We start from the raw sequence: 22,528 nt of genomic DNA on the forward strand, positions 1-22,528 counted from the left end.
TCCATGAGGTAACCAGAGTCAGAAACCAGGGGTGAGTCTCTTCCCTAGTACCAGAGGGCCAGATAACTGAAACCAGCACAGCACCCACACCTCTGCCCCTGGCACCTCCAGGCTGCTAAGAATCTGCTGTCAAGATGCTTGTGTGGACGCAAAGTGTTGCACACATAAGGGATTCTTATGAGGCAGAGGAAGCCAGGGGGGTTCTGCTGACATGCTGACAGCAGTGGACTGAGGGAGCCCACCTTCCATTTCCAGGCAGCCAACAGCAGCAGGGAGGTGGCCGGGTCATCACAGGGGCCTCCACACCAGCAGCCACTCGGCTGGCTCTGCATGGGGTGTCAGGCATACGCCGCCTTCCCCCACATACGGCTCTGTGGCTTCAGACGGAAACAGAGAAGCCAAGGGTCCCCTTTAGTGAGACTGGAGAGGGAGGGGGAGGGCGAAAGACAGAAAGACCTGCTGAGTCACATGACCTCCCACCACATCCACCGACCCCAAGGGATGCTGGGCAGCAGGCCTGGCTCAGCCGGGGCCCCACAGTCCTCCCGAAGGACATGTGTCATTTGAAACCTCATCCTCACAACCCACTCAAGTGGGAAACCAGGCCTGGAAGGGTTAAAGGAACGTGAAAACAGAACTCCTAAACCCCAGCTCCCTGGGGAGGACTTAGCTATGAAACAGGAAGCAGACAGGGCAAACCCTGGGACCCCTCTGGTCCACAAGAGGAAAGGCCCGAGGCGCCAACCCCAGCGGCAGAACCTCCTGCCCGCAGAGCTGAGGAGGACAGAAGCGGCAGGTGCCAGTCCCTCCTAAGACCAGCGGGCAATCATACAGCCCAGTCACCAAGACACGAGACAGGCCCGTGGGAGCAACTGTTCCTCCTGCCGGGACCACCACAGGCCACCCACCTCCCCAGCACTCCAGGCCAGCAGGGGCCTCCGGGATGGGGAGCTCAGCAAACAACACCCAGAGCTGAGACCCTGAGGCCCCGGTGCCCAGGACCGAGGAACGGCCAAACCTCACCAGTGCCAGACAGAGGTACCAGGGACTGAAGCCTGGGAGAGTGAGCGCACCCGGCCCAGGAGGCTTCCCGGGCCAAGCCCACAGGCCTGAGTGGGAACCGGAACGCTGAGGGAACACTCCCCAAGGGGCGATGAAGTTCCCATCACTTGGGGACATGGCGGCGATCCTGGCGCAAGCTCAGAGTGCTCATGCTGTGGGAAGAGGCTGCACGGGGCCCCAGGAGTGGCCGCTGACCCGCAGGCTCCCCAGACGGACGTTGCTGGGAGGACAACACAATGGCCCATGGGGGGACACAGGCTTCTCCATCCTCGATGGTGGATTCCGGAGGTTCATCCAGGATCCACTGGGGAGGGGAGGGAACCAGCGCAGTACTTTTCCACAAGCTCCCCCGGAGCCCAGGAATGCTGCTCCCCAGGCCCAGCCGCCCACCCTTCTAAGCACTTAGGTTCAGCTTCAAAAAAATGCTTGAAACTTTTTTTTTTTTACAATTTCCCATGAGAACCAGAGAAAGTCAGCAAGGAAATATCCATATTAGCAGAGACACCCCATTTCGCTGGGAGACTGGCTCCCAGACACACAAGAACATGAGCCTCTGAGCCCCCACACTCCATCTGAAAACCCTCCCAGTAGCCTGGAAACTGGCCACAGGGGCATGCACTTTGCAGAGAATCCAGCCGAAGGCAGCTCCCTCCGCCAGCTCCCTCGGAAGGAACAAGGAACGTGGCTGCCGACCCCTGCTGGTGAACCGGGCTCCACCGAGACCACATTCCCTGGCTTCTCAGGCCCTCTTCCCACTGCCAGCTCCTCCAAAGGCTAAGGAAACGGCTCCAGGTCGCTTCCCAGCGCTCAGTGGGGCGGGCCTGAGACCAACTCCGCGCCACTGGCCGGAAAGCCAAGTGAGAGCTGGTGACTGCCAGCAGCCGCGTGTTACGGACCAGCAGAGTCCAGCCCTCAAAGCGGAGCTGAAGGAAACAAAGGCTTTCTTCTTTCCCCTCTTGCTTTCCAGCTTTCTTTAATCAACACGTATTTTAATAATGAAAAATAATCACATACTTTAAAATAATTACTTGAACTTAAACAAAAGGACAGACACCACTCCCTCACTTGGGTACGAGTTTTAACCTCTGCCCACAGTCACCGTAAGTCGAGCTTTCTTGGGGGTCCCGCCAGTGACCAGCGGCCTGTGTGGGGATCAGGCAGGAGGAGGGTTCACCAAGAAGGGATAGCCAGAAGCCTCTTGACTCAACTCAAAAAGTCCATGGTGACGCCGCGCCCACCAAAGTCGTGTGTGCCTGAGGCTCTGCGGAATTGGGACTGGGCTCAACCACAGAACAAGAGCTCCAACAGCTCTCGGGAAACCAGAGTCCATCTGGAACCCAAACCAAAAAGCACAACTGGACCTCAGGCTGTGAAGAAGGCGCGAGTAAGAGGCAGTCGGCCTGGGGGACACAGGAATTCAACAGCCTGCGGAGGAGGAGCGGAAATTCAGGGTGAGGCTCAGGTGGAACGCTGGGCTGCCTGCTGACCCGCTGCACGGGAGCCGCAGGACCTCTGCACCTGCCAGGCCTCGGCCTCTGGGTGACCTTGGGGTGTTCTGCTAAAGAGAGCCTGGGACAAGCTGTCTGGCTGTGCTGGGGGTGCTGTCTGGCTTCCCTCGCCCAGGGGGTGGCAGTGAGAGATGACCCTCTGAGACAGCCAGGACCTCCTCTAGGCACACACCCCAGCTTCTCCCCTCCACCCACGCCTGCTGAGCTGCCTGCAGCCACAGACGTGGTGAACGTGATTTCACACCATCTTCCAAGAGCTCAGCACTGCCTCACTGGACAGGATCCCAGAGTGAGATGGGCCACACCCAGCAACCAGGCACACTCCACCGTCCCGGGCATCCATGGCTGGGTAGCCCAGGGACCCCTCCAAGCGCCGGCTGTGCCCACCTCCTGCTGGAAGCCACTTTGAAGAAGGGCCCGTGTGGGCTCCCCCTTTTCACCTCCCTTTGCACAGCGGACCTTTTCTCATTTCATGAAAAACAGGGCCACATGCCACCCCACATCTCACAATGGCACACCACCCTGGGCATGAGACCTCCAGCACTAAACAATGGCAGAGCTTGAACCCTGGCATCACGCTGGGGAAGTGAACAAATGTAACAAGCCAGCATCGGGCCCCTGCACAACTCAGGGACCCAGTGTACCTGTCACTTACTGATAGATCTTTAAAATAAATTCTGAAAATATGTGCCCCAAACCACAGAATGGTCTCAAAGTTTAAGGACTTCAGTAACAAAGCTACGACAACACTCTCGTTCCCATTTACTCACTGTGTCAACAAGGGTGCTCAGCACTGAAATCTGACATGAGAACAGGAACAAAGCCCGTGGAAACCCGCTTTCTCTCCAGCAATGGCAGCGTGGATCCACAGGTGAGTGCACCAACCGCAGAGACACGGAAAGCCCTGCCCTTCCACGGGGTGGTAACACGGGGTGACAATGCCCTTAACACCATGTGATGCACGCATCGTCAGATTTCACTTTATGTAGAATCATTTGTGAAAATTCCTCATCTATTAGGCTGTTTCCATCAACTGCATGCTAAGGGTAAACACAGCTCAACGCAGAAGAAAAATTTTAACACTCAGAACTTGGTGGATAAAAAAATTTTTTATATTTTCAAATTTAAATGTATATGCATCTTTTTGTGGAAGATAAACATGATACAGTACATAATAAAATACTTTCAAGAATAAAAATGCAGGGCCTGGCGCAGTGGCTCACATCTGTAATCCCAGCACTTTGGGAGGCCGAGGTGGGTGGATCACGAGGTCAGGAGGTCGAGACCATCTTGGCTAACATGGTGAAACCCCGTCTCTACTAAAAAACACAAAAAATTAGCTGGGCATGGTGGTGGGCGCCTGTAGTCCCAGCTACTCAGGAGGCTGAGACAGAAGAGTGGCATGAACCTGGGAAGCGGAGCTGGCAGTGAGCCAAGATAGCGCCACTGCACTCCAGCCTGGGTGACAGAGCAAGACTTTGTCTCAAAAAAAAAAAAAAGAATAAAAACGCAGGCTGGGTGCGGTGGCTCACGCCTGTAATTCCAGCACGTTGGGAGGCTAAGGCGGGTGGATCACTTGAGGTCGGGAGTTTCAAGACCAGCCTGGCCAACATGGTGAAACCTGGTCTCTATCAAATATACAAAAAACTAGTCGGGCGTGGTGGTGTGCACCTGCAGTCCTGGCTACCTGTGGGGCTAAGGCAGGAAAATCACTGGAACCCAGGAGATGGAGGTTGCACTGAGCCGAGATCCCACCACTGCACTCCAGCCTGGGCGACAGAGACTGTGTCTCAAGAAAACGAAAAATAAAAATGCATAACTTTAGGAGAAGATGGCTCACATGTCTTTTCAAGTGAATGGTGGTGGATACTCAAATCTCAATGTTATTCATAATCCGCTGCACACAGTTTAGAAAGTGATACCAATAGGTGATTTTCAAACGGACAATAATCATGTTATTCGACATGAACATTTCTAGATGTGCATTTTTAAACACAGGCTTTCAGGACACGTCCCTTCACATGCCCAGGTGAGGAGCCGCCCCTCGCACCTTCCCAGGGCACAACCGAAGGCCTGCTGTAGGCCCTTCACCATCTTGCACGCCGCCACCAAGTCCCCTACACAACACGGCACCCCAAACAGCAGTTTCCCGGCGGCTAAGAAAGGCAGTCATAGGGTTTCAACTCAAAATTTACTAAAATCTTTCTGCCCTACAATCGCTTCTGGAAGGCACGAAGCCCAACCTTGCCTCCGCACCTGTTCCTGCCTCTGCTCCACAGAGACCAGCATGCTGAGCTGCCCCCTCTCCTTCTGGATCAGATAACAGGTGGACCCCAGAGGGCAGGGCCAGTGAAGCACAGGCGGCCTTACCTTGGAGCCGGCTCCATTGCCACTTGGCGCAGCCTCAGGGCCCAGCAGTGGCCCCTCTGCTGACGCCTTCTTCAGCTTTTTGTTCTTTTTCTCCGTCACTTCAGGAACTTTTCTCTTCTGTTTTGCCATCCTGCAACAGAGAAAATAAATTGCTGAAGACAAGGAAATAAAAGGCTTAACTCATGTAAGATTTTTAAATAAAAAGAGGTAGGGCACTCTCCCATTAAAAAAAAAAAGTATTTCAGAAAACATGGAAAACATATAAAAGTTAAACTCAAACCCCCACGTTTCATAATCTCTGGACAACCAATTTGACACATTCTGGTGTATTTCTTTCTGTCTTTTTTTTTTTTTTTTTTGAGTCAGGGTCTCACTCTGTCACCCAGGCTGGAGTGCAGTGGCGCGATCTCGGCTCATCCCACGCTGTCACCCAGGCTGGAGTGCAGTGGCGCGATCTCGGATCATCCCACGCTGTCACCCAGGCTGGAGTGCAGTGGCGCGATCTCGGATCATCCCACGCTGTCAACCAGGCTGGAGTGCAGTGGCGCGATCTCGGCTCATCCCACGCTGTCACCCAGGCTGGAGTGCAGTGGCGCGATCTCGGATCATCCCACGCTGTCACCCAGGCTGGAGTGCAGTGGCGCGATCTCGGATCATCCCACGCTGTCACCCAGGCTGGAGTGCAGTGGCGCGATCTCGGATCATCCCACGCTGTCACCCAGGCTGGAGTGCAGTGGCGCGATCTCGGATCATCCCACGCTGTCACCCAGGCTGGAGTGCAGTGGCGCGATCTCGGATCATCCCACCCTGTCACCCAGGCTGGAGTGCAGTGGCGCGATCTCGGATCATCCCACCCTGTCACCCAGGCTGGAGTGCAGTGGCGCGATCTCGGATCATCCCACGCTGTCACCCAGGCTGGAGTGCAGTGGCGCGATCTCGGATCATCCCACGCTGTCACCCAGGCTGGAGTGCAGTGGCGCGATCTCGGCTCATCCCACGCTGTCACCCAGGCTGGAGTGCAGTGGCGCGATCTCGGCTCATCCCACGCTGTCACCCAGGCTGGAGTGCAGTGGCGCCATCTTGGCTTATCCCACCCTGTCACCCAGGCTGGAGTGCAGTAGCGCAATCTCGGCTCACTGCATCCTCAAAATCCCAGGCTCAAGCCATCCTCCCACCTCAGCCTCCTGAGCAGCTGTAACCACAGGTGCGTGCCACCATGCCTGGCTAACTTAAATTTTTTGTAGAGGCAGGGTCTTGCTATGCTGCCCAGGCTGGTCTTAAACCCCTTGGTTCAAGCCATCCTCTGCCTCGGCCTCCCCAAGTGCTGGGGCCACTACCGTGAGCCACCGTGCCCGGCCCCATTCGGTCTTTTTTCTGAGTGTTTTTATTTAACATAGCTGCAATCATACATGGATTACATATTCTATATTTCTAACTGAACATGAACACAAAGCGTTTAAGATTAAGAGAAATACCATTTTTAGTGACAGTATCATAATTTCCCAAAGGTGAAAATCTGCCTGCTCTCTAATTACTGAATATTTTGAATTGTTTTCACTTTCTCCTATCATGGGCTCACTCGTGCTCCCCATCAACTAGGGAAGCTATGGCACCACACGGGCTGCGGGCACCAGTCCTGCCCATCACAGGACACCTGGCCCCCTCGGGTGGAGGGGCTCAAGGACCACCATGAGTCTGGGGTCTCCTCTGAGCGTGCAAGGAGCATGGAGCAGGCCACATACGAGGGTGGATGCGGCATTCGAGGGGTGTGTGGTTAGGCCTTTCTCCAGCACAGCTGTCTCCAGAACACCACGCCAGGACGGAGAAGTCCAGGGATGGCAGAACCCGTGTCCTCTGTGGACTGTGATGAGGGAGCCGAAAGAGGCAGCTGAGGCCACCAGACCTGGGAGCCTGCTGGAGGGGCTGGGGTAGCAGGCCCTGGGCCCCTGATGGAGGGGTGCTGGCGGCTGTGGCCAGGACCTAAGGAACAACCTGGGGTGGGGGGTGGGCAGGGACCAGGCTGCTTCTAGGAGGCAGAAGCAGGGGCCCGGCCCACGCCTGCTGCTGCAGTGAAGCCTCCCGCATGGGCTCACTCATGCAGGACAGCAGGAGCAGAAGCAGCCCTCACCTGACCCCATGCCCCTGTTCCCACCCCTTCCTTCCTATCCCCACCCTCCCCAGGGGCACCCGCTCACCCACACTCTTCCCTACACTCCTCCCCACCCTCCAGCTCCCAGTCTCCTCTGCCGCCCCCACTGGGTGCAGCCTAAAAGGAGCTGAGAACAGAAAAGTGTCCTGCAGAGCCCCAGGCTATGTTGGCCCCCCGGGCGGGTGGGGGCAGGGGGGTGTGCCACAGAGGTGCTGGGGAGCCAAGAGACAGGAACTCAACAACCAGCACATGCAGCATGCACGCTGCTTCACCACGGCCTCCCGCCCCGACGGCTCAGACACACACCCACAACGGACCACGTCAGTAAGCCAGGGAACACCAAGAAAGCCAAATCCCACCCCAAAATTAAAACAGTCCAGGCACAGTGCCTCACGCCTGTCATCCCAGCATTCTGGGAGGCTGAGGTGGGTAGACTGCTTGAGCCCAGGAGTTTGAGACCAGCCTGGGCAACATAGCGAGGCTCCATGTCTACAAAACATTTTTAAAAAATCGCTGCGCTTGGTGGTGCACACCTGTGGTCCCAGCTACTCAGGAGGAGAGGTGGGAGGACTGCTTGGGCCCGGGAGGTCGAGGCTGCAGTGAGCCATGACTGTACCACTGCACTCCAGCCTGGGCAAAAGAATGAGACCTTGTGTTAAAAAAAAAAAAAAAAAAAGAGTAAAGCAGGAAAGGTTACAGAAGAGCGGCAGTTTCAAAAGGATGATCATCACTGAAAGGGCCTGGCAGCATTGAGCCCACCTAGAGCCCAGGTGTGGTCGAAATACCACTCGCTGTGAAAAAGAGTCAGAGGAGGTCAAGACAGGCCTGGGATGCCAGGTGAGGCCAGAAACCAAGGAGACAGTCAAAGAGCAAAGGCCCTGTCCAAAGGGCAGAGCTGCACAACGGCTCCCTCCATCCCACTCGGGGCTGTCACTGGTAACAGCATATTGAAAGAATATTCCTATTGTGGAATCAGAAAACTCCAAGCCCCTTATTCTTTAATTGAGCCTTATCTTTAAAAAGCATCAGAAGCCAGAGGCTACAGATTTCAATTAGCTGTGTAATAAGAAATCTTGGAAGAATGAGATACTGTTGACACAGGGGCTCTGGAAAGACAAAAGACCATGCCAGCCAATTACCTTGTGAGAGAAATAAGAAAAGTTCAGCAAATATTTACACACCCATTACTATAAAAGTTAAGTCAAATCTATATTCATTCTGTAAGTTATCATTTAAAAACTTAATCACTATGTCTATTTGCTAAAAAGGGATAAAAGACTTTTCCATATTATGGAAAGGTTCCTTTTAATAGTTCTAAGGGAAAGTGACTCAAGCTTTGAGATAATGAATGTTTGTTATGGAAAATGACGTTTACTTTCATTTACTGTCAACTGATTTTCAACAAGAGTGCCATGACAATTCAGTGGGAAAGACAAATGGTGCCAGGACAACTGGCTACCAACATATAAAAGAACGAATTTGGAGCCCTACCTCACACCATACACAAAACTAACTCAAAATAGATCAAAGTCCTAAATGGAAGAGCTAAAACTATAAAATTATTAGAAGAAAACACAGGATTAAATCTTCATGACCTTGGATTAGGCAATGGCCTCTTACATATGGCACCAAAAACAGGCGGCAAAAGAAAAAGAGATAATAAATTGGACTACAACAAAATTTAAAACTTTTGTGCTGCAAAGGATGCCAGCAAGAAAGTAAAGAGACCGAGTGCAGTGGCTCACGCCTGTAATCCCAGCACTTTGGGAGGCCAAGGCAGGAGGATCACTTGAGGCCAGGAGTTCCAGACCAGTCCCGGCCACATAGCAAGACCGCATCTCTACAAAAAATAAAGCAAAAAGAAAACCCAGGCTGGGAGCGGTGGCTCACGCCTCTAATCCCAGCACTTTGGGAGGATGAGGTGGGAGGACTGCTTGAGCCCAGGAGTTCAAGACCAGCCTAGGCAACATAGTGAGGCTCCATCTCTACAAAAAATACAAAAAATTAGCTGGGCACACCTGTAGTCCCAGCTACCTGGGAGGCTTAAGTGGGAGTCGATGACCTGAGCTCTGGAAGTCGAGGTTGTAATAAGCCATGATTATGCCACTGCAACCCAGCCTGGACAACAGAGTGAGAACCTGTCTTTAAAAAAAAAAAGACCACCATAGTATTGGAGAAAATACCTGCAAATCACATATCTGACAAGACACTAGTAACCAGAATATACAAAGACCTCTAACAACTCAACAATAGGAGACCAATAACCCGGTTTTTAAATGGGGAAGGGATCTGAAGAGATGTCTCTCCAAAGAAGATACACGAATTACCAACAGGCACATGAAACGCAGCTCAGCATCATGGGTCATTTAGGAAATGCCAATCAAAAAGAATCGAACACATCTCCATAAAAATGTGTACAATGATGTTCACGGCAGTATGTGCCTAATATTCAAGCGGTGGAAACAACCTCCGTGTCTGTGCATCCATGGACGAAGGGGGAAACAAGACGTGGTGTATTCACACAGGGGATACTATTCAGCCACCAGAGGAAATGGGATGCTGACATGTGCCACAAGACAATGAACCCAGAAGACACTGTACCGGGCAGGAGAAGCCAGACGCCCGAGACTCCACACTGCAAAATTCCACTTCTGTGAAAAGCTCAGGATACGTAAATTATACTGACAGAAAGGAGATGAGAGATTATTTAGGGATAGGGCAAGCGGAGGGAAGAGTGGGTGACCACTAAGGGGTACAGGGTTTCTTGCGGCAGAAGGAAAAAGTCTTGAAATTAGATTGTGGTGATGGTTTCACAATCCCTCGATATACTGCAAAAAAAAAAAACAAAAACAAAAAACTATAATCCCTCTCACATTATTTACCATAAATTAAAAAATATAACACCCAAGTGCGGCTGGGCACGGTGGCTCATGCCTGTAATCCCAGCACTTTGGGAGACCGAGGTGGGCAGATCACGAGGTCAGGAAATCGAGACCATCCTGGCTAACACAGTGAAACCCTGTCTCTACTAAAAATACAAAAAAAAAATTAGCTGGGCGTGGTGGCAGGCACCTGTAGTCCCAGCTACTTGGGAGACTGAGGCAGGAGAATGGCGTGAACCCGGGAGGCGGAGATTGCAGTGAGCCGAGATCCAGCCACTGCACTCCAGCCTGGGCGACAGAGTGAGACTCCATCTCAAAAAACAAAACAAAACAAAACAAAACAAAACACCCAAGTGCTACTTTATGATAAATAAATAAATGGGAGAAAGATCATTTGCTATAATGTTTGTTTTGAGACAAAATTTAGGCTGGAACACAGTGGCATGATCACAGCTCACTGCAGCCTCAACCACCCAGGCTCAAGCAATCCTCCCAACTCAGCCTCCAGAGTAGCTGGGACTACAGGTGTACACCACCACGTAGCTAACTTTTGTATTTTTTGTGGGAATGGGGTTTCGCCATGTTTCCCAGGCTGGTCTCAAACTCCTGGGCTCAAGTGATCCTCCCACCTTGGCCTCCCAAACTGCTGGGATTACAGGCGTGAGCCACCACATCTGGCCCCAAAATATATATATATATATATATATATATATATATATATATATATATTTATTTTAATTAGCTGTGCATGGTGGTGTGTGCCTGTAGTCCCAGCTACTTGGGAGACTGAGGCAGGAGAATCACTTGAGCCCAGGAGTTCAAGGGTGCAGTGAATCACGATCACACCACGATACTCCAGCCTTGGCGACAGAGCCCGAGACTGTCTCTTAAAAAAAAAAAAAGGGCGGGGGGGGGGGGCAAGGCTGGGCGCGGTGGCTGACACCTATAATCCCAGCACTTTGGGAGGCCGAGGCGGGCAGATCACCTGAAGTCAGGAGTTCGAGACCAAGCTGACCAATATGGTGAAACCCCATCTCTACTAAAAATACAAAAATTAGCCAGGCGTGGTGGCATGTGCCTGTAATCCCAGCTACTCGGGAGGCTGAGGCAGGAGAATCACTTGAAACCGTGGAGGTTACAGTGAGCAGAGATCGTGCCACTGCACTCCAGCGTGGGTGACAGAGTGACACTGTATCTCTAAATAAATAAATAGGCCGGGTGCGGTGGCTCACCCCTATAATCCCAGCACTTTGGGAGGCCGAGACAGGCAGATCACAAGATCAGGAGATCGAGACCATCCTGGCCAACACACTGAAACCCCGTCTCTACTAAAAAATACAAAATATTAGCTGGACATAGTGGTGGGAGCCTGTAGTCCCAGCTACTCAGCTATTCGGGAGGCTGAGGCAGGAGAATGACATGAACCTGGGAGGCGGAGCTTGCAGTGAGCCGAGATCGCACCACTGCACTCTAGCCTGGGCTACAGAGCGAGACTCTTTCTCAAAAATAAATAAATAAATAAATAAATAAATAAATAGTCATCTACCTGCCCTGTCTCTGACTTCTTTCCTTCCCCCATCCCATCAGGCTTTTGCCCCAAACACCCTACCACAATGACACCCACGTGGCTAAATCCCATTGCCAACTCTCAGTATGCAACTTATTTGACCTAACGGTGTTGGACTGTTCATCCTTCCTTCTCTCTTGACAGGCATTTTTCACTTGGCATCCAGCACAGACAGCACAACTCCCGCTTTTGCTCCCACCTCTTAATCGCCCTGTCCTTGAACACTGAAGGACCCAGGCTTAGTGCTCAGCCTCCTCACTCCCTCGTGATCCCATTCAGTCATGTGGCTTCAAATACCAAATAGACGCTGATGACTTTGTTTCCTCTCTTTACAGGTCTCTTAGTAACCCTCTCCTTGAGCTACATGCCAACTCAACTGTGTATATGTATACAGCCATAGTTCTATGTACATACACATACAGTTATATATATAGTCATATATGTGTACCTAGACATATATACATATATATACTTGAACTCCTGACCTCTGTTTACACTGTTTATACACATATATATACGTGTATGGCCGGGCGCAGTGGCTCATGCCTGTAATCCCAGCACTTTGGGAGGCCGAGGCGGGGGGATCACTTGAGGTCAGGAGTTTGAGACCAGCCTGGCTAACATGGTGAAACCCCATCTTTAATGAAAACACAAAAATTAGCTGGGTGTGCTGGCACACGCCTGTAATTCCAGCTACTCGGGAGGCTGAGGCAGGAGAATTGTTTGAATCCGAGAGGTGGAGGTTGCAGTGAGCTGAGATCGCACCACTGCACTCCAGCCTGGACAACAGAGTGAGACTCCACCTCAAAAAGAAATATATATATGCGCGTGTGTGTATAAGTTGTGTATATATATAACTATATAAATAACCATATATATGTACCTATATATCATCTACGCATATATCATCTCAAGCTTAAGAATTCATAATCAATACCCCTGATCACCCTCCACAAACCTGAGCTTCCTAGTGTTCATCCTCTCCATAAACATCCATCTGATGAGGTTCACGTAGTAGCTCAAGCTTAAAACCTTGGTCCATTCACAAATCCTCTCTTTCTCACATACTCGTCCAACCCACCACCAACTCCTGTTGGTTTACCACTGAAATACACCCAGCAAGTGACTCCCTTAAGATCTCATAGGTACCCAGTCCAAGTCAGCACCTCTCACGATGGCCTTTAAACTCCTAAATCAGATGGTGTGTCACCTCCACTCAAAAAACTTCCCAAACTGTCCCCTTCCACTTGGAGGGAAAGTCAAGGTCCTTGCCACTTGGTAAGGTCCACACGACTGCCCTGGCCCCTCCTCGCATCTCTGGGGACTCACCTCCTCTTTCTCTCTCTGTTCCCAAATTGGCTGCAGTCACACTGGGCTCCCTGCTGTTTCCCCTGCACCTGCTGTTTCCTCGACCTGGAATGTTCTGGTGCCTCACTCCTCCTCCTGCTTCCTCTCCATTCTCAAAACCCCTGTTCTCATCTTCTCCATGGCACTTACCATCACCTGCTCTGTGCACCTTGTTCATCTGTCTCTCCCCTCCAGAATGGAAGTCCACTAGATCACAGACTTGTCTCCACTTGTTGACAGCTGTAGCCCAATGCCCCGAACAGTGCAGGAGGAACCCAATGAACACAGGAGGAACCCAATGAACGTTTTTTAAAAATGGATGAATGAATGAATGATGGAAGGAAGGAAACGGAAAGCATGCTTATGATGGAAAGTGAGGCCGGGCGCGTTGGCTCACTCCTGTAATCCCAGCACTTTGGGAGGCCGAGGCGGGAGGATCCATCGCTTGAGCCCAAGAATTCGAGACCAGCCTGGGTAACATGGTGAGACCCCATTTCTACAAAAAACATTTTTAAAAATTATGCGGGGGTGGTGGCGCGGGCATGTGGTCCCAACTACTTGGGAGGATGAGGCGGGAGGACGGCTTGAGCCCAGGAGGTGGAGGCCGCAGTGAGCTATGATCACGCCACTGCACTCCAGCCTGAGTGACACAGCGAGACACTGCCTCAAAAATTAAAAAAGAGAGAAAGTGGGAGCTGAAAGCCTCGGAGGGCAATCAGGGCGTCTTCAGAGGAAGACAATGAAACCAGAGCCACTGCAAGCTCTGACGGCCTGAAACCCAGGAGCCAGCTGAGACCCTTCCGCTCGCCCGCGCTGAGTTAACCCAGAGCGGGTGCGGGTGTCGGAGCCCGCGCCGGGACTCACCGGCCGCACCAGCCTCCCCAGCACCGCGGACCTCAGGGCCGCCACCCGGTCGCGCAGCGCCAGGCCTCCGCGCACCCACGTGGAGGGGGCGGAGCCCCGCGGGAGCCCGCCCCGGGGCTCTGGGTCTCCTCGGCGCCCTGACCCGCCGGCCACCCCACCGCCGCCCCACGCGCCTACCTGCGCCCACCTCGCCCACCTAAGCGTGTACAGCTGCGTCGCGGACGCCGGCTTCCGGCAGGGACCCGCGCCCCAGGTAAGCGTTAGTCCCGCCTTCAGGAGCGCGGAGCCTTCCATTGGACGAGGTCTGCGTCCGTCTCTCCGCCGGCTAATGGCAAACGGCGGCAGCACGGGGGGCGGTTCCAGGACCGGGCGCGGGCTAGTGACGCCATCTCTAGGGGCCTAGAGTTGCTAGGAGAGCAGCTGGTTGCCAAGGCAACCCGCCCTGCCCAGAACAAGTGCAGACGACTAGGTTTGGGCCCCGCAGAGCTTGGGGGTCTGGGGTGCAAGCTGCCCCGGCCGGGCTGGCGTCCCGGAGTGGGGCCTCCGCCGAGGGTCCAGGGCATGGAGCTCCGCTCGGAGTCGAAATGGATGAGCTACGGCTATTGGGATCAACAGGACTAGGACTTAAACTTCGTGCTGAATTTTAAAAATCAGGATAGGTGCTAAAAAATACACAGGGTGGGTAGTGTTATAATAATGCTTGTGTCCGGGAGCGGTGGCTCACGCCTGTGATCCCAGCATTCTGGGAGGCCGAGGCGGGCGGATCGCTTGAGCTCAGGAGTTCGAGACCCGCCTGGCCAATATGACGAAACCCCATCTCTACTAAAAATACAAAAATTAGCCCGGCGTGGTGGCAGGTGCCTGTAATCCCAGCTACTCGGGAGGCTGAGGCAGGAAAGTCGTTTAAGCCCGGGAGGTGGAGGTTGCAGTGAGCCGAGATCGTGCCACTGCACTCCAGCCTGGGCGACAGAATGAGACTCTGTCTTAAAAAATAAAAAATAAAAAATAAATTAAAAAAATAAAAATTAGCCGGGTGTGGTGGCACGTGCCTGTAGTTCCTGATACTCCGGACGCTGAGGTGGGAGGATCGCTGGAGCCCGGGAGATGGAGGCTGCAGTGAGCTATGATCAAGCCACTGCACTCCAGCCTGGGCAACAGAGCCAGACCCCATCTAAAAAAAAAAAGAAAAAAAAAAGCATGCTTTCAAGTCACCCAGTAAGTTAAGTGCTTGGCAGCCATATCAAGTATGATGTATGTTGCCTTAGGAATCCAAAGGTGACAAGCAAAGAAGGTGCACTATTCCTTACTGGTAGAAGATTGTATTTGGTTCCTTTTTCTGCATAACAAATTAACCCAACATTTAGCAGCCTAAAAGAACATTTATTTTCTCATGGTATCCGGGGTCAGGAAAGTGGGCGTGGCTAAGCTCTGTGCCTTTGCCTCAAGGGTTCACCAAGCTGTGGTCAAGATGTCCCCCAGAGTTGTGGTTTCATCGGAAAGCTTGTCTGGAATGATCCACTCCCAAGCTCACACACACGGATACTGTAAGGACTCATTCCTCCAAGGTCATTAGAGAAGGGCCTCAGCCTTGCTGGCTGCTGCCCAAAGGCCACTCTCAGTTCCTTGGTACATGGGCCTTACCACAAGGAAGCTCACAACACTGCAGCTGGCTTGCCTTAGACGGTGCAAGCACACACAAGAGGAGGCACACACAAGACAGACATCACAGTCTCCTTGCACCCTAATCTCAGAAGTGACTTCCCTAGGCTTTTGCCATATTCTGTTCATTAGAAGTCGGCCGAGTGCGGTGACTCACACCTGTAATCCCAGCACTTTGGGAGGCTGAGGCTGAGATGGATGGATCACTTGAAGTCAGGAGTTCAACACCAGCCTGGCCAACGTGGCAAAACTCCATCTTTTCTAAAAATACAAAAATTAGCCAGGCATGGTGGCATGCACCTGTAATCCCAGCTATTTGGGAGGCTGAGGCATCAGAACCTATTGAACCCAGGAGGCGGAGGTTGCAATGAGCTGAGACCGTGCCACTGCACTCCAGCCTGGGCAACAGAGCAAGACTCTGGCTCAAAAAAAAAAAAAGTGGATCATGGCCAGGTGCAGTGGCTCAGGCCTGTAATCCCAGCTCTTTGGGAGGCTGAGTCAGGAGGATGGATGGACACCAGGAGTTCAAGACCAGCCTGGGCAAATAGTGAGATCTCATGTCTACAAAAATAAAAATAGAAAATTAGCTGGGTGTGGTGGAGCATGCGTATAGTCCCAGCTACTTAGGAGGCTGAGATGGAAGGATTGCTTGAGCCTGGAAGATGGAGGCTGCAGTGAACTATGATCACACCACTGCACTCCAGCCTGGGTGGAAAAAAAAAAGGAAAAAAGGAAAAGAATTTTTTTTCATTTTTATTTTTGGAAATTGATATGGTTTGGCTGTGTCCTCACCCAAATCTCATCTTGAATTGTAGCTCCCATAATTCCCATGCATTGTGGGAGGGACCTGGTGGGACATAGTTGAATCATGGGGGCAGTTTCCCCCATACTGTTCTTGTGGTAGTGAGTAAGTCTCATGAGATCTGATGGTTTGATAAGGGGAAACCCCTTTTGCTTGGTTCTCATTTTCTCTCGTCTGTTGCCATGTAAGACGTGCCTTTTGCCTTCCGCCAAGACTGAGAGGCCTCCCCAGCCACGCGGAACTGTGAGTCCATTCAACTTCTTTCTTTATAAATTACCCAGTCTCAGGTATGTCTTAATGGTAGTGTGAATACAGACTAATACAGAAATGCTGAAAGGACTTAGATGCAATGACATCCCAGTGGCACTGAGCCCTCCTGGCACCCAGAACACAGCTCCTAAATACCATCCCCCACGAACATGGACCAGGGCTCCTGGGAGAAATGGCTGATCCCAGGGCTGTGGCAGGGAGAGCTCGAGATGGGCCTTGAATAGGTAAATCTGAACATCCTTTACAAGATAGCCTTGTAAAGCTATCTGCGGTCATCTTCACACATTCTCAGGCAATACCCTTGTAAGGCTATCTAGGGTCATCCTCACATACTCTCAACGTCATGTCTGGCACCCGTCTTTCTTGGTTGTTGAGTCTTCCAAGAACAAGGACTGTCTTTCCATTGATTTTCATCTACTATTGTACCTTTCATGAAACACATTTTTCTCTTTTCTTCCCAAAATAATACTTCATGAAACATGTTTTAAAGTTTTATCCAATATAGGTCTTACATATGTCCTAAGTTTATTCCTATGTGTTTTATCTTTATTACCGTTGTAAATGGAGTTTTCCTGTTCCGTTACATCTTCTGATTATTGTTTGTGTGAATGAAGGTTTTTGATCCTGTGTGTTGGTTTTATATCCTATTATCTTAACTACGTTCTTTTATTGTTTGAGGAGGTATGCAAGTTTTATAACATTAAGGAGTTATATCACTCACTTCCTACTTTATTGAACACTAAATTATTGACACCTGAGATATGAAACTTTTTTTTTTTTTGAGACAAGAGTCTTGCTCTGTTGCCCAGGCTGGAGTGCAGTGGCACGATCTCGAGTCACTGCAGCCTCTACATAATGGGCTCCAGCAATTCTCCTGCCTCGGCCTCCTGAGAAGCTGGAACTACAGGCGCACACCACCATGCCTGGCTAATTTTTGTATTTTTAGTAGAGACAGGATTTCACCATGTTAGTCACGCTGGTCTCGAACTCCTGACTTCAGTGATCTGTCCACCTCCGCCTTCCAAAGTGCTGGGATTACAGCTGTGAGCCACCGTGCCTTGCCGTTACTAGCTGTTTTAATAAGACCGTGAACCATAGCTGATCAACCCAACTGGTGCAAAATACTCTTACCCATCTCCCAAGGATCTCTGGCCCTCAAATTGGATTAAGCTGGCTTTTCTCGTTTACAGCAAAGCTTAAAGTGATACCGTTTTCTTCACGTATCTTTCTTCCTACAAACTTCATCTCACACCTTGGATGCTTGTTGTCTGTTTATGCTAGATTCAGTATCTGATGCATCTCATGTTGCCAGAACACTGCATGTGTAGCACTCAGTTCAGCTGTATTCTTGGTAGGCCGTGGAAGGCCAAGACTGGTTGCGTTTCTGACACCTGAACAAGTTTAGGAATCACTGCTTCAGACAGAACTTCCAAGATTTACCGCCAAGAGACCCAGCTGTGTAGCATGATGGAAGATGGGCTTGGCTCCCGCAGAACAGGGAATCAGAGGCTGCGAGTGATGGACAAAGCGTGGGTGCCACAGAAGTCCCGGGGAACTGAGCCAATGCCCAGCCAAACAACTGGCCCAAATCACCCCTGCAAACGATCACACTGCTCAGCACTGTGTGCGCTGACCCCGGCTCGTTGAACAGCCGATTTTATCTAGAATCTCATGAACCTTTTACCCAATTGTCATAGAAACAGTAACCTTTCTAATTGCCCTCATTCTCCAGGGACTGTTTAAGTGAAACCGGGAGAGGGAAACGCTGGTCCTCTGAGTGGACTGCTGTTTCATTTTTTTCTTAAGATTCACCACAGCACAACCATCTGCAAAAACAGCTTTAGTGTGGAATGAAGCATCCAGAGTGAAAAATTAGAGAGCTGCTCTAAAAAGTTTTTTTTTTTTTGAGACAGAGTCTCGCCCTGTCCCCCAGGCTGGAGTGCAAGGGCACGATCTCAGCTCACTGCAACCTCCACCTCCCAGTTTCAAGCAATTCTCCTGCCTCAGCCTCCCGAGTAGCTGGGATTACAGGCACGTGCCACCACGCCTGGCTAAATTTTTTTGTATCTTTAGTCGAGACGGGGTTTCAACATGTTGGCCAGGCTGGTCTCAAACTCCTGACCTTGTGATCCGCCCACCTCGGCCTCCCAAAGTGCTGGGATTACAGGTGTGAGCCACCGCGCCCGGCCAAAAAAGGCCATTGTAAAAAACATTTCTTGCAGCATCAATTGCAAGAAAATCTTAGCTTTTAATGTGTTCTAAGATGCTGTCATAATGTAGCTCAGGAGTGTGTGCAGCCTCAACACTGTGGATGTCAGCAGAGCCTCCCCATTCCGATGTCGGAACAATGTGAGATAGAAATCAAAGGACAACATCCTCAAACAAAAGAAATGAAAAAACAGGGCTGGGCACTCACACCTGTAATCCCAGCACTTTGGGAGGCTGAGGTGGGAGGATCACTTGAACCAAGGAGTTAGAGATCACCCTGGGCAACATAGCAAGACCCCACCTCTACAGAAAAAATTAAAAATTGGCAAGGCATTGTGGCATGCACCTGTAGTCCCAGCTACTTGGGAGGCTGAGGTGAGAGGATCCCTTGGGCCCAGGAGGTCAGGGCTGCAGTGAGCTGTGATGACGCCACTGCACTCCAGACTGGGCAACAGAGCAAGACTGTCTCTAAATAAGACAACAAATTGAAAAGCAGCAAAAAAATCTCTCTAACAGCATTCAACTAATATCTCGGCCTAAATACTCTCCTCTTTGCTTTACTCACCTTGTATAATAAATTGTGATTATAAGTTCTTAATATCATTTCAGCAAAATGAAGTAAATCAACATTTATCTGCAAAAACTTCATATGCAACCAAGCAGAAAAGTCGGACTAGTTTCCCTGTCACCGGGTTCCCCAGAACACAATGATCCTCTCAAGACATCTGCAATATTGAAGGCCAGGCACCATGGCTCACGCCTATAAGCCCAGTACTTCGGGAGGCCAAGGTGGAAAGGTCACTTGAGGCCAGGAGTTCGAGACCAGCCTGGGCAACATAGCGAGACTCTATCTCTATAAAAAAATATATATTTTTAAAAATTAGCTGGGCGTGGTGGTGCACACCTGTAGTCCTAGCTACTCGGGAGGCTGAGGTGGGAGCTTCACTCACGCCTGGGAATTCGAGGCTACGGTGAACCATGAATGCACCACTGCACTCCAGCCTGGGTGACAGAGCAAGACCCTGTCTCCAAAGAAATACAGACATTTACAATACTGAGCAGATGTCAAAGATCCTCATTCTTAAGCTTCGCATTTGGAAAACTACAGCAATTTCAGCCACTGACCTATTTTAGGAACTCATTTCTGAGCTGATCATTCAAGCGCAGTCTTAGGCTTACTGCAAAGAATACATCTGGAAGGTTAATGAAGAGTACATTTAAAAATATCCCCGATCCCTTTTAACTTTGTTAACCTAGAGAAACTGAGTTAGGATTGACGGGCTTGTTATATCCGTCCTTCCTGTGAGGCTGGACCTAATTTCTCAACAGGAACACCGGACACTGTCAACCCTCACTCTGACTCAAAGGCCTTTTGGGGACATCTTGTGAAAATGTTTTGATACTGCAGCCTGTACACCAGAAAGGGAAGTAGCAGCCAGGCTCCCAGACTCCCGTCCAAGATGCCAGGCACCAGGGGTGACGGCACGGCCCTGGGCCCTGCCCAGATAAAACAGTGATGCCAGCCAAAGCCCAACTCAGGCAAAGGAGAGCCCCTGAGGCAGGGGGCGAGGACACTTCCCAAGACGCGTTTCCCCTGCTGTAGGCAGGTGGGGTGACGACGCGAGATGCCAGGCGCGGGACTGCAAGCCTGTCCAACCCAGTGAGAGAAAATGTTCAGCATCTGCAAACATCTGCTCCCGCAGCCGCACCAGCCCAGGTCCAAATCTGCTTTTGAAAAGGCAGGGCCTCGGCCGGGCATGGTGTCTCACGCCTGTAATCCCAGCACTTTGGGAGGCTGAGGCGGGTGGATCACCTGAGGTCAGGAGTTCAAGACCAACCTGACCAACGTGGCAAAACCCCATCTCTACTAAAAAATACAAAAATTAGCCGGACACGGTGGTGGGCGCCTGTGATCCCAGCTACTAGGGAGGCTGCGACATGAGAATAGCTTGAACCCAGGAGGCGGAGGTTGCAGTGAGCTGAGATCGCGCCACTGCACTCCAGCCTGGGCAACAGAGTGAGACTCCATCTCAGAAAAAAAAAAAAGACAGGGCCGGTGACCTCCACGGTTGACTCTGACATTCCAGTGGCAGGGCCACGGCCAACTCGCCCGCTCTCAGTGGCACTCCAGCCAGCAGGGCCACGGCTGACTTACCCGCTGTCAGTGGCAATCCAGCCGGCAGGGCCACGGCCAACTTGCCTGCTCTCAGTGGCACTCTGGGGACACCTTCATTTCCATCAGGGAGGCTTCGGGTTCCATCAACCTTTTTTTTTTTTTTTTTGAGAAGGGTCTCGCTCTGTCATCCAGACTGGAGTGCAGTGGCACAGCCATGGTTCACTGCAGTCTTGAGGTCCTGGGCTCAAGCGATCCTCCCACCTCTGTCTCCCGAGTTGGTGGGACTCCAGGCATGCACCACCACACCTGGCTAATTTTTGTATTTTTTGTAGAGACAGGGTTTTGCCATGTGGCCCAGGCTGGTCTTGAACTTCTGGGTTCAAGTGATCCACCCACCTTGGTCCCCCAAAGTTTTGGTCTTACAAGCCTGAGCCACCACACCCAGCCTCGCTCTTACGTTTTATACTTCAATACTCCGTCAAATCAAAGACAGAAAACCCAACGCATGAACCAGGCGCCGCCTCTCCCCGCTGAGAAAATGTGCCAGGGCTGTTTGGCCTTTGGTGGGAGTGCTAGACAATGCCATCCAACAGGGACAGCACCAAGCTGACCACCTAATTTCAAAATTTTGAGCAATCACAGTAAAACCCAAGTGAAATTCATTTTAATGTTTAATTAACCTAGCATATTCAAAATATTATTTCAACATGTATATATTTTTTTTACTCTCCAGGCCTTGGTTTCATTTGCATTTCTAGAAATATACACACACTTCTCTGTGCTACAAAAATTATACAGCAGCCCCCGTTTATCCTCTGGGGATCTGTTCCGAGCCTCCCAGTGGATGCCTGGACCCCACTCTACAATAAAGGCAACATGTAAACAATACCTTTAACAGTGAGATATACATACATAGATAATTTAGTATTATCTTCAAAGCCCAGTGTGTTTTGGATCCTTTTTTTTTTTTGAGACAGAGTCTCACTGTGTGGGCCAGGCTGGAGTACAATAGCACAATCTGGGCTCACTGCAACCTCCCCCTCCCGGGTTCAAGTGATTCTCCTGACTCCCGAGTAGCTGGGATTACAGGCGCCTGCCACCAATGCCTGGCTAATTTTTGTATTTTTAGTAGAGACAGAGTTCACCATGTTGGCCAGGCTGGTCTCGAACTCCTGAACTTGTGATCCACCCGCCTCAGCCTCCCAAAGTGCTAGGATTACAGGCGTGAACCATTGCGCTTGGCCTTTTTTTTTTTTTTTTTTTTAAATGAGACAGTTTTACTCTCTGTCATCCAGGCTGGAGTGCAGTGGTGTGATCACAGCTCACTGGAGCCTTGACGTCTCCTGAGTAACTGGGACCACATGGACACACCATCATGTCTGGCTATTTATTTTTTTGAGAGATGACAGCTTACTACATTGCCCAGTCCTGTCTCAAACATCTGGGGTCAAGTCAGCCTCCCAAGGTGCTGGAATTACAGGCATAAGCCACTGGTCCCGGCTGGATACATCCCAATTTGGACATTAAATTATCAGAACTTTGTTTCTCAAGACTTTAACAATTAAAAACATTTTTTCATTAGAACACCTGATCTGCAGATTCACAGTTCACACACCCAGGTTCCTAACGTACCTAAGTTTTCCACTGACTGAACCAAGTTGGTGGTTTTTAAACTTAACCACACTGAACACTGTGCTGGCTGCACTTTCACTGCTCCACAGCAC

The 22,528-nt window shown here is 50.9% G+C and overlaps 1 protein-coding gene across 4 annotated transcripts in view; it reads right to left on the minus strand.

The window, feature by feature from the left end:
- The window catches only part of C6H7orf50 (chromosome 6 C7orf50 homolog), a 140,017-nt gene extending 125,928 nt beyond the window's left edge, over positions 1-14,089 (minus strand). The window contains exons 1-3 of one of the 4 annotated variants that reach the window (XM_054545744.2): positions 13,927-14,000; positions 13,036-13,125; positions 4,941-5,070 (exon numbers count right to left, since the gene is read on the minus strand). In XM_054545744.2, the coding sequence (XP_054401719.1) occupies positions 4,941-5,069 (129 nt within the window). In that variant the 5' untranslated portion in view covers position 5,070; positions 13,036-13,125; positions 13,927-14,000. Of the gene's footprint in view, positions 1-4,940; positions 5,071-13,035; positions 13,126-13,749; positions 13,902-13,926 lie in introns of those variants that run through there. The other 3 variants (XM_024241252.3, XM_054545743.2, XM_024241254.3) reach the window with 3 other exon arrangements.
- Positions 14,090-22,528: the final 8,439 nt, after the last annotated feature.

This window comes from Pongo abelii, chromosome 6, assembly GCF_028885655.2.
Source record: "Pongo abelii isolate AG06213 chromosome 6, NHGRI_mPonAbe1-v2.0_pri, whole genome shotgun sequence".
NCBI classification, from domain to species: Eukaryota; Metazoa; Chordata; class Mammalia; order Primates; family Hominidae; genus Pongo; species Pongo abelii.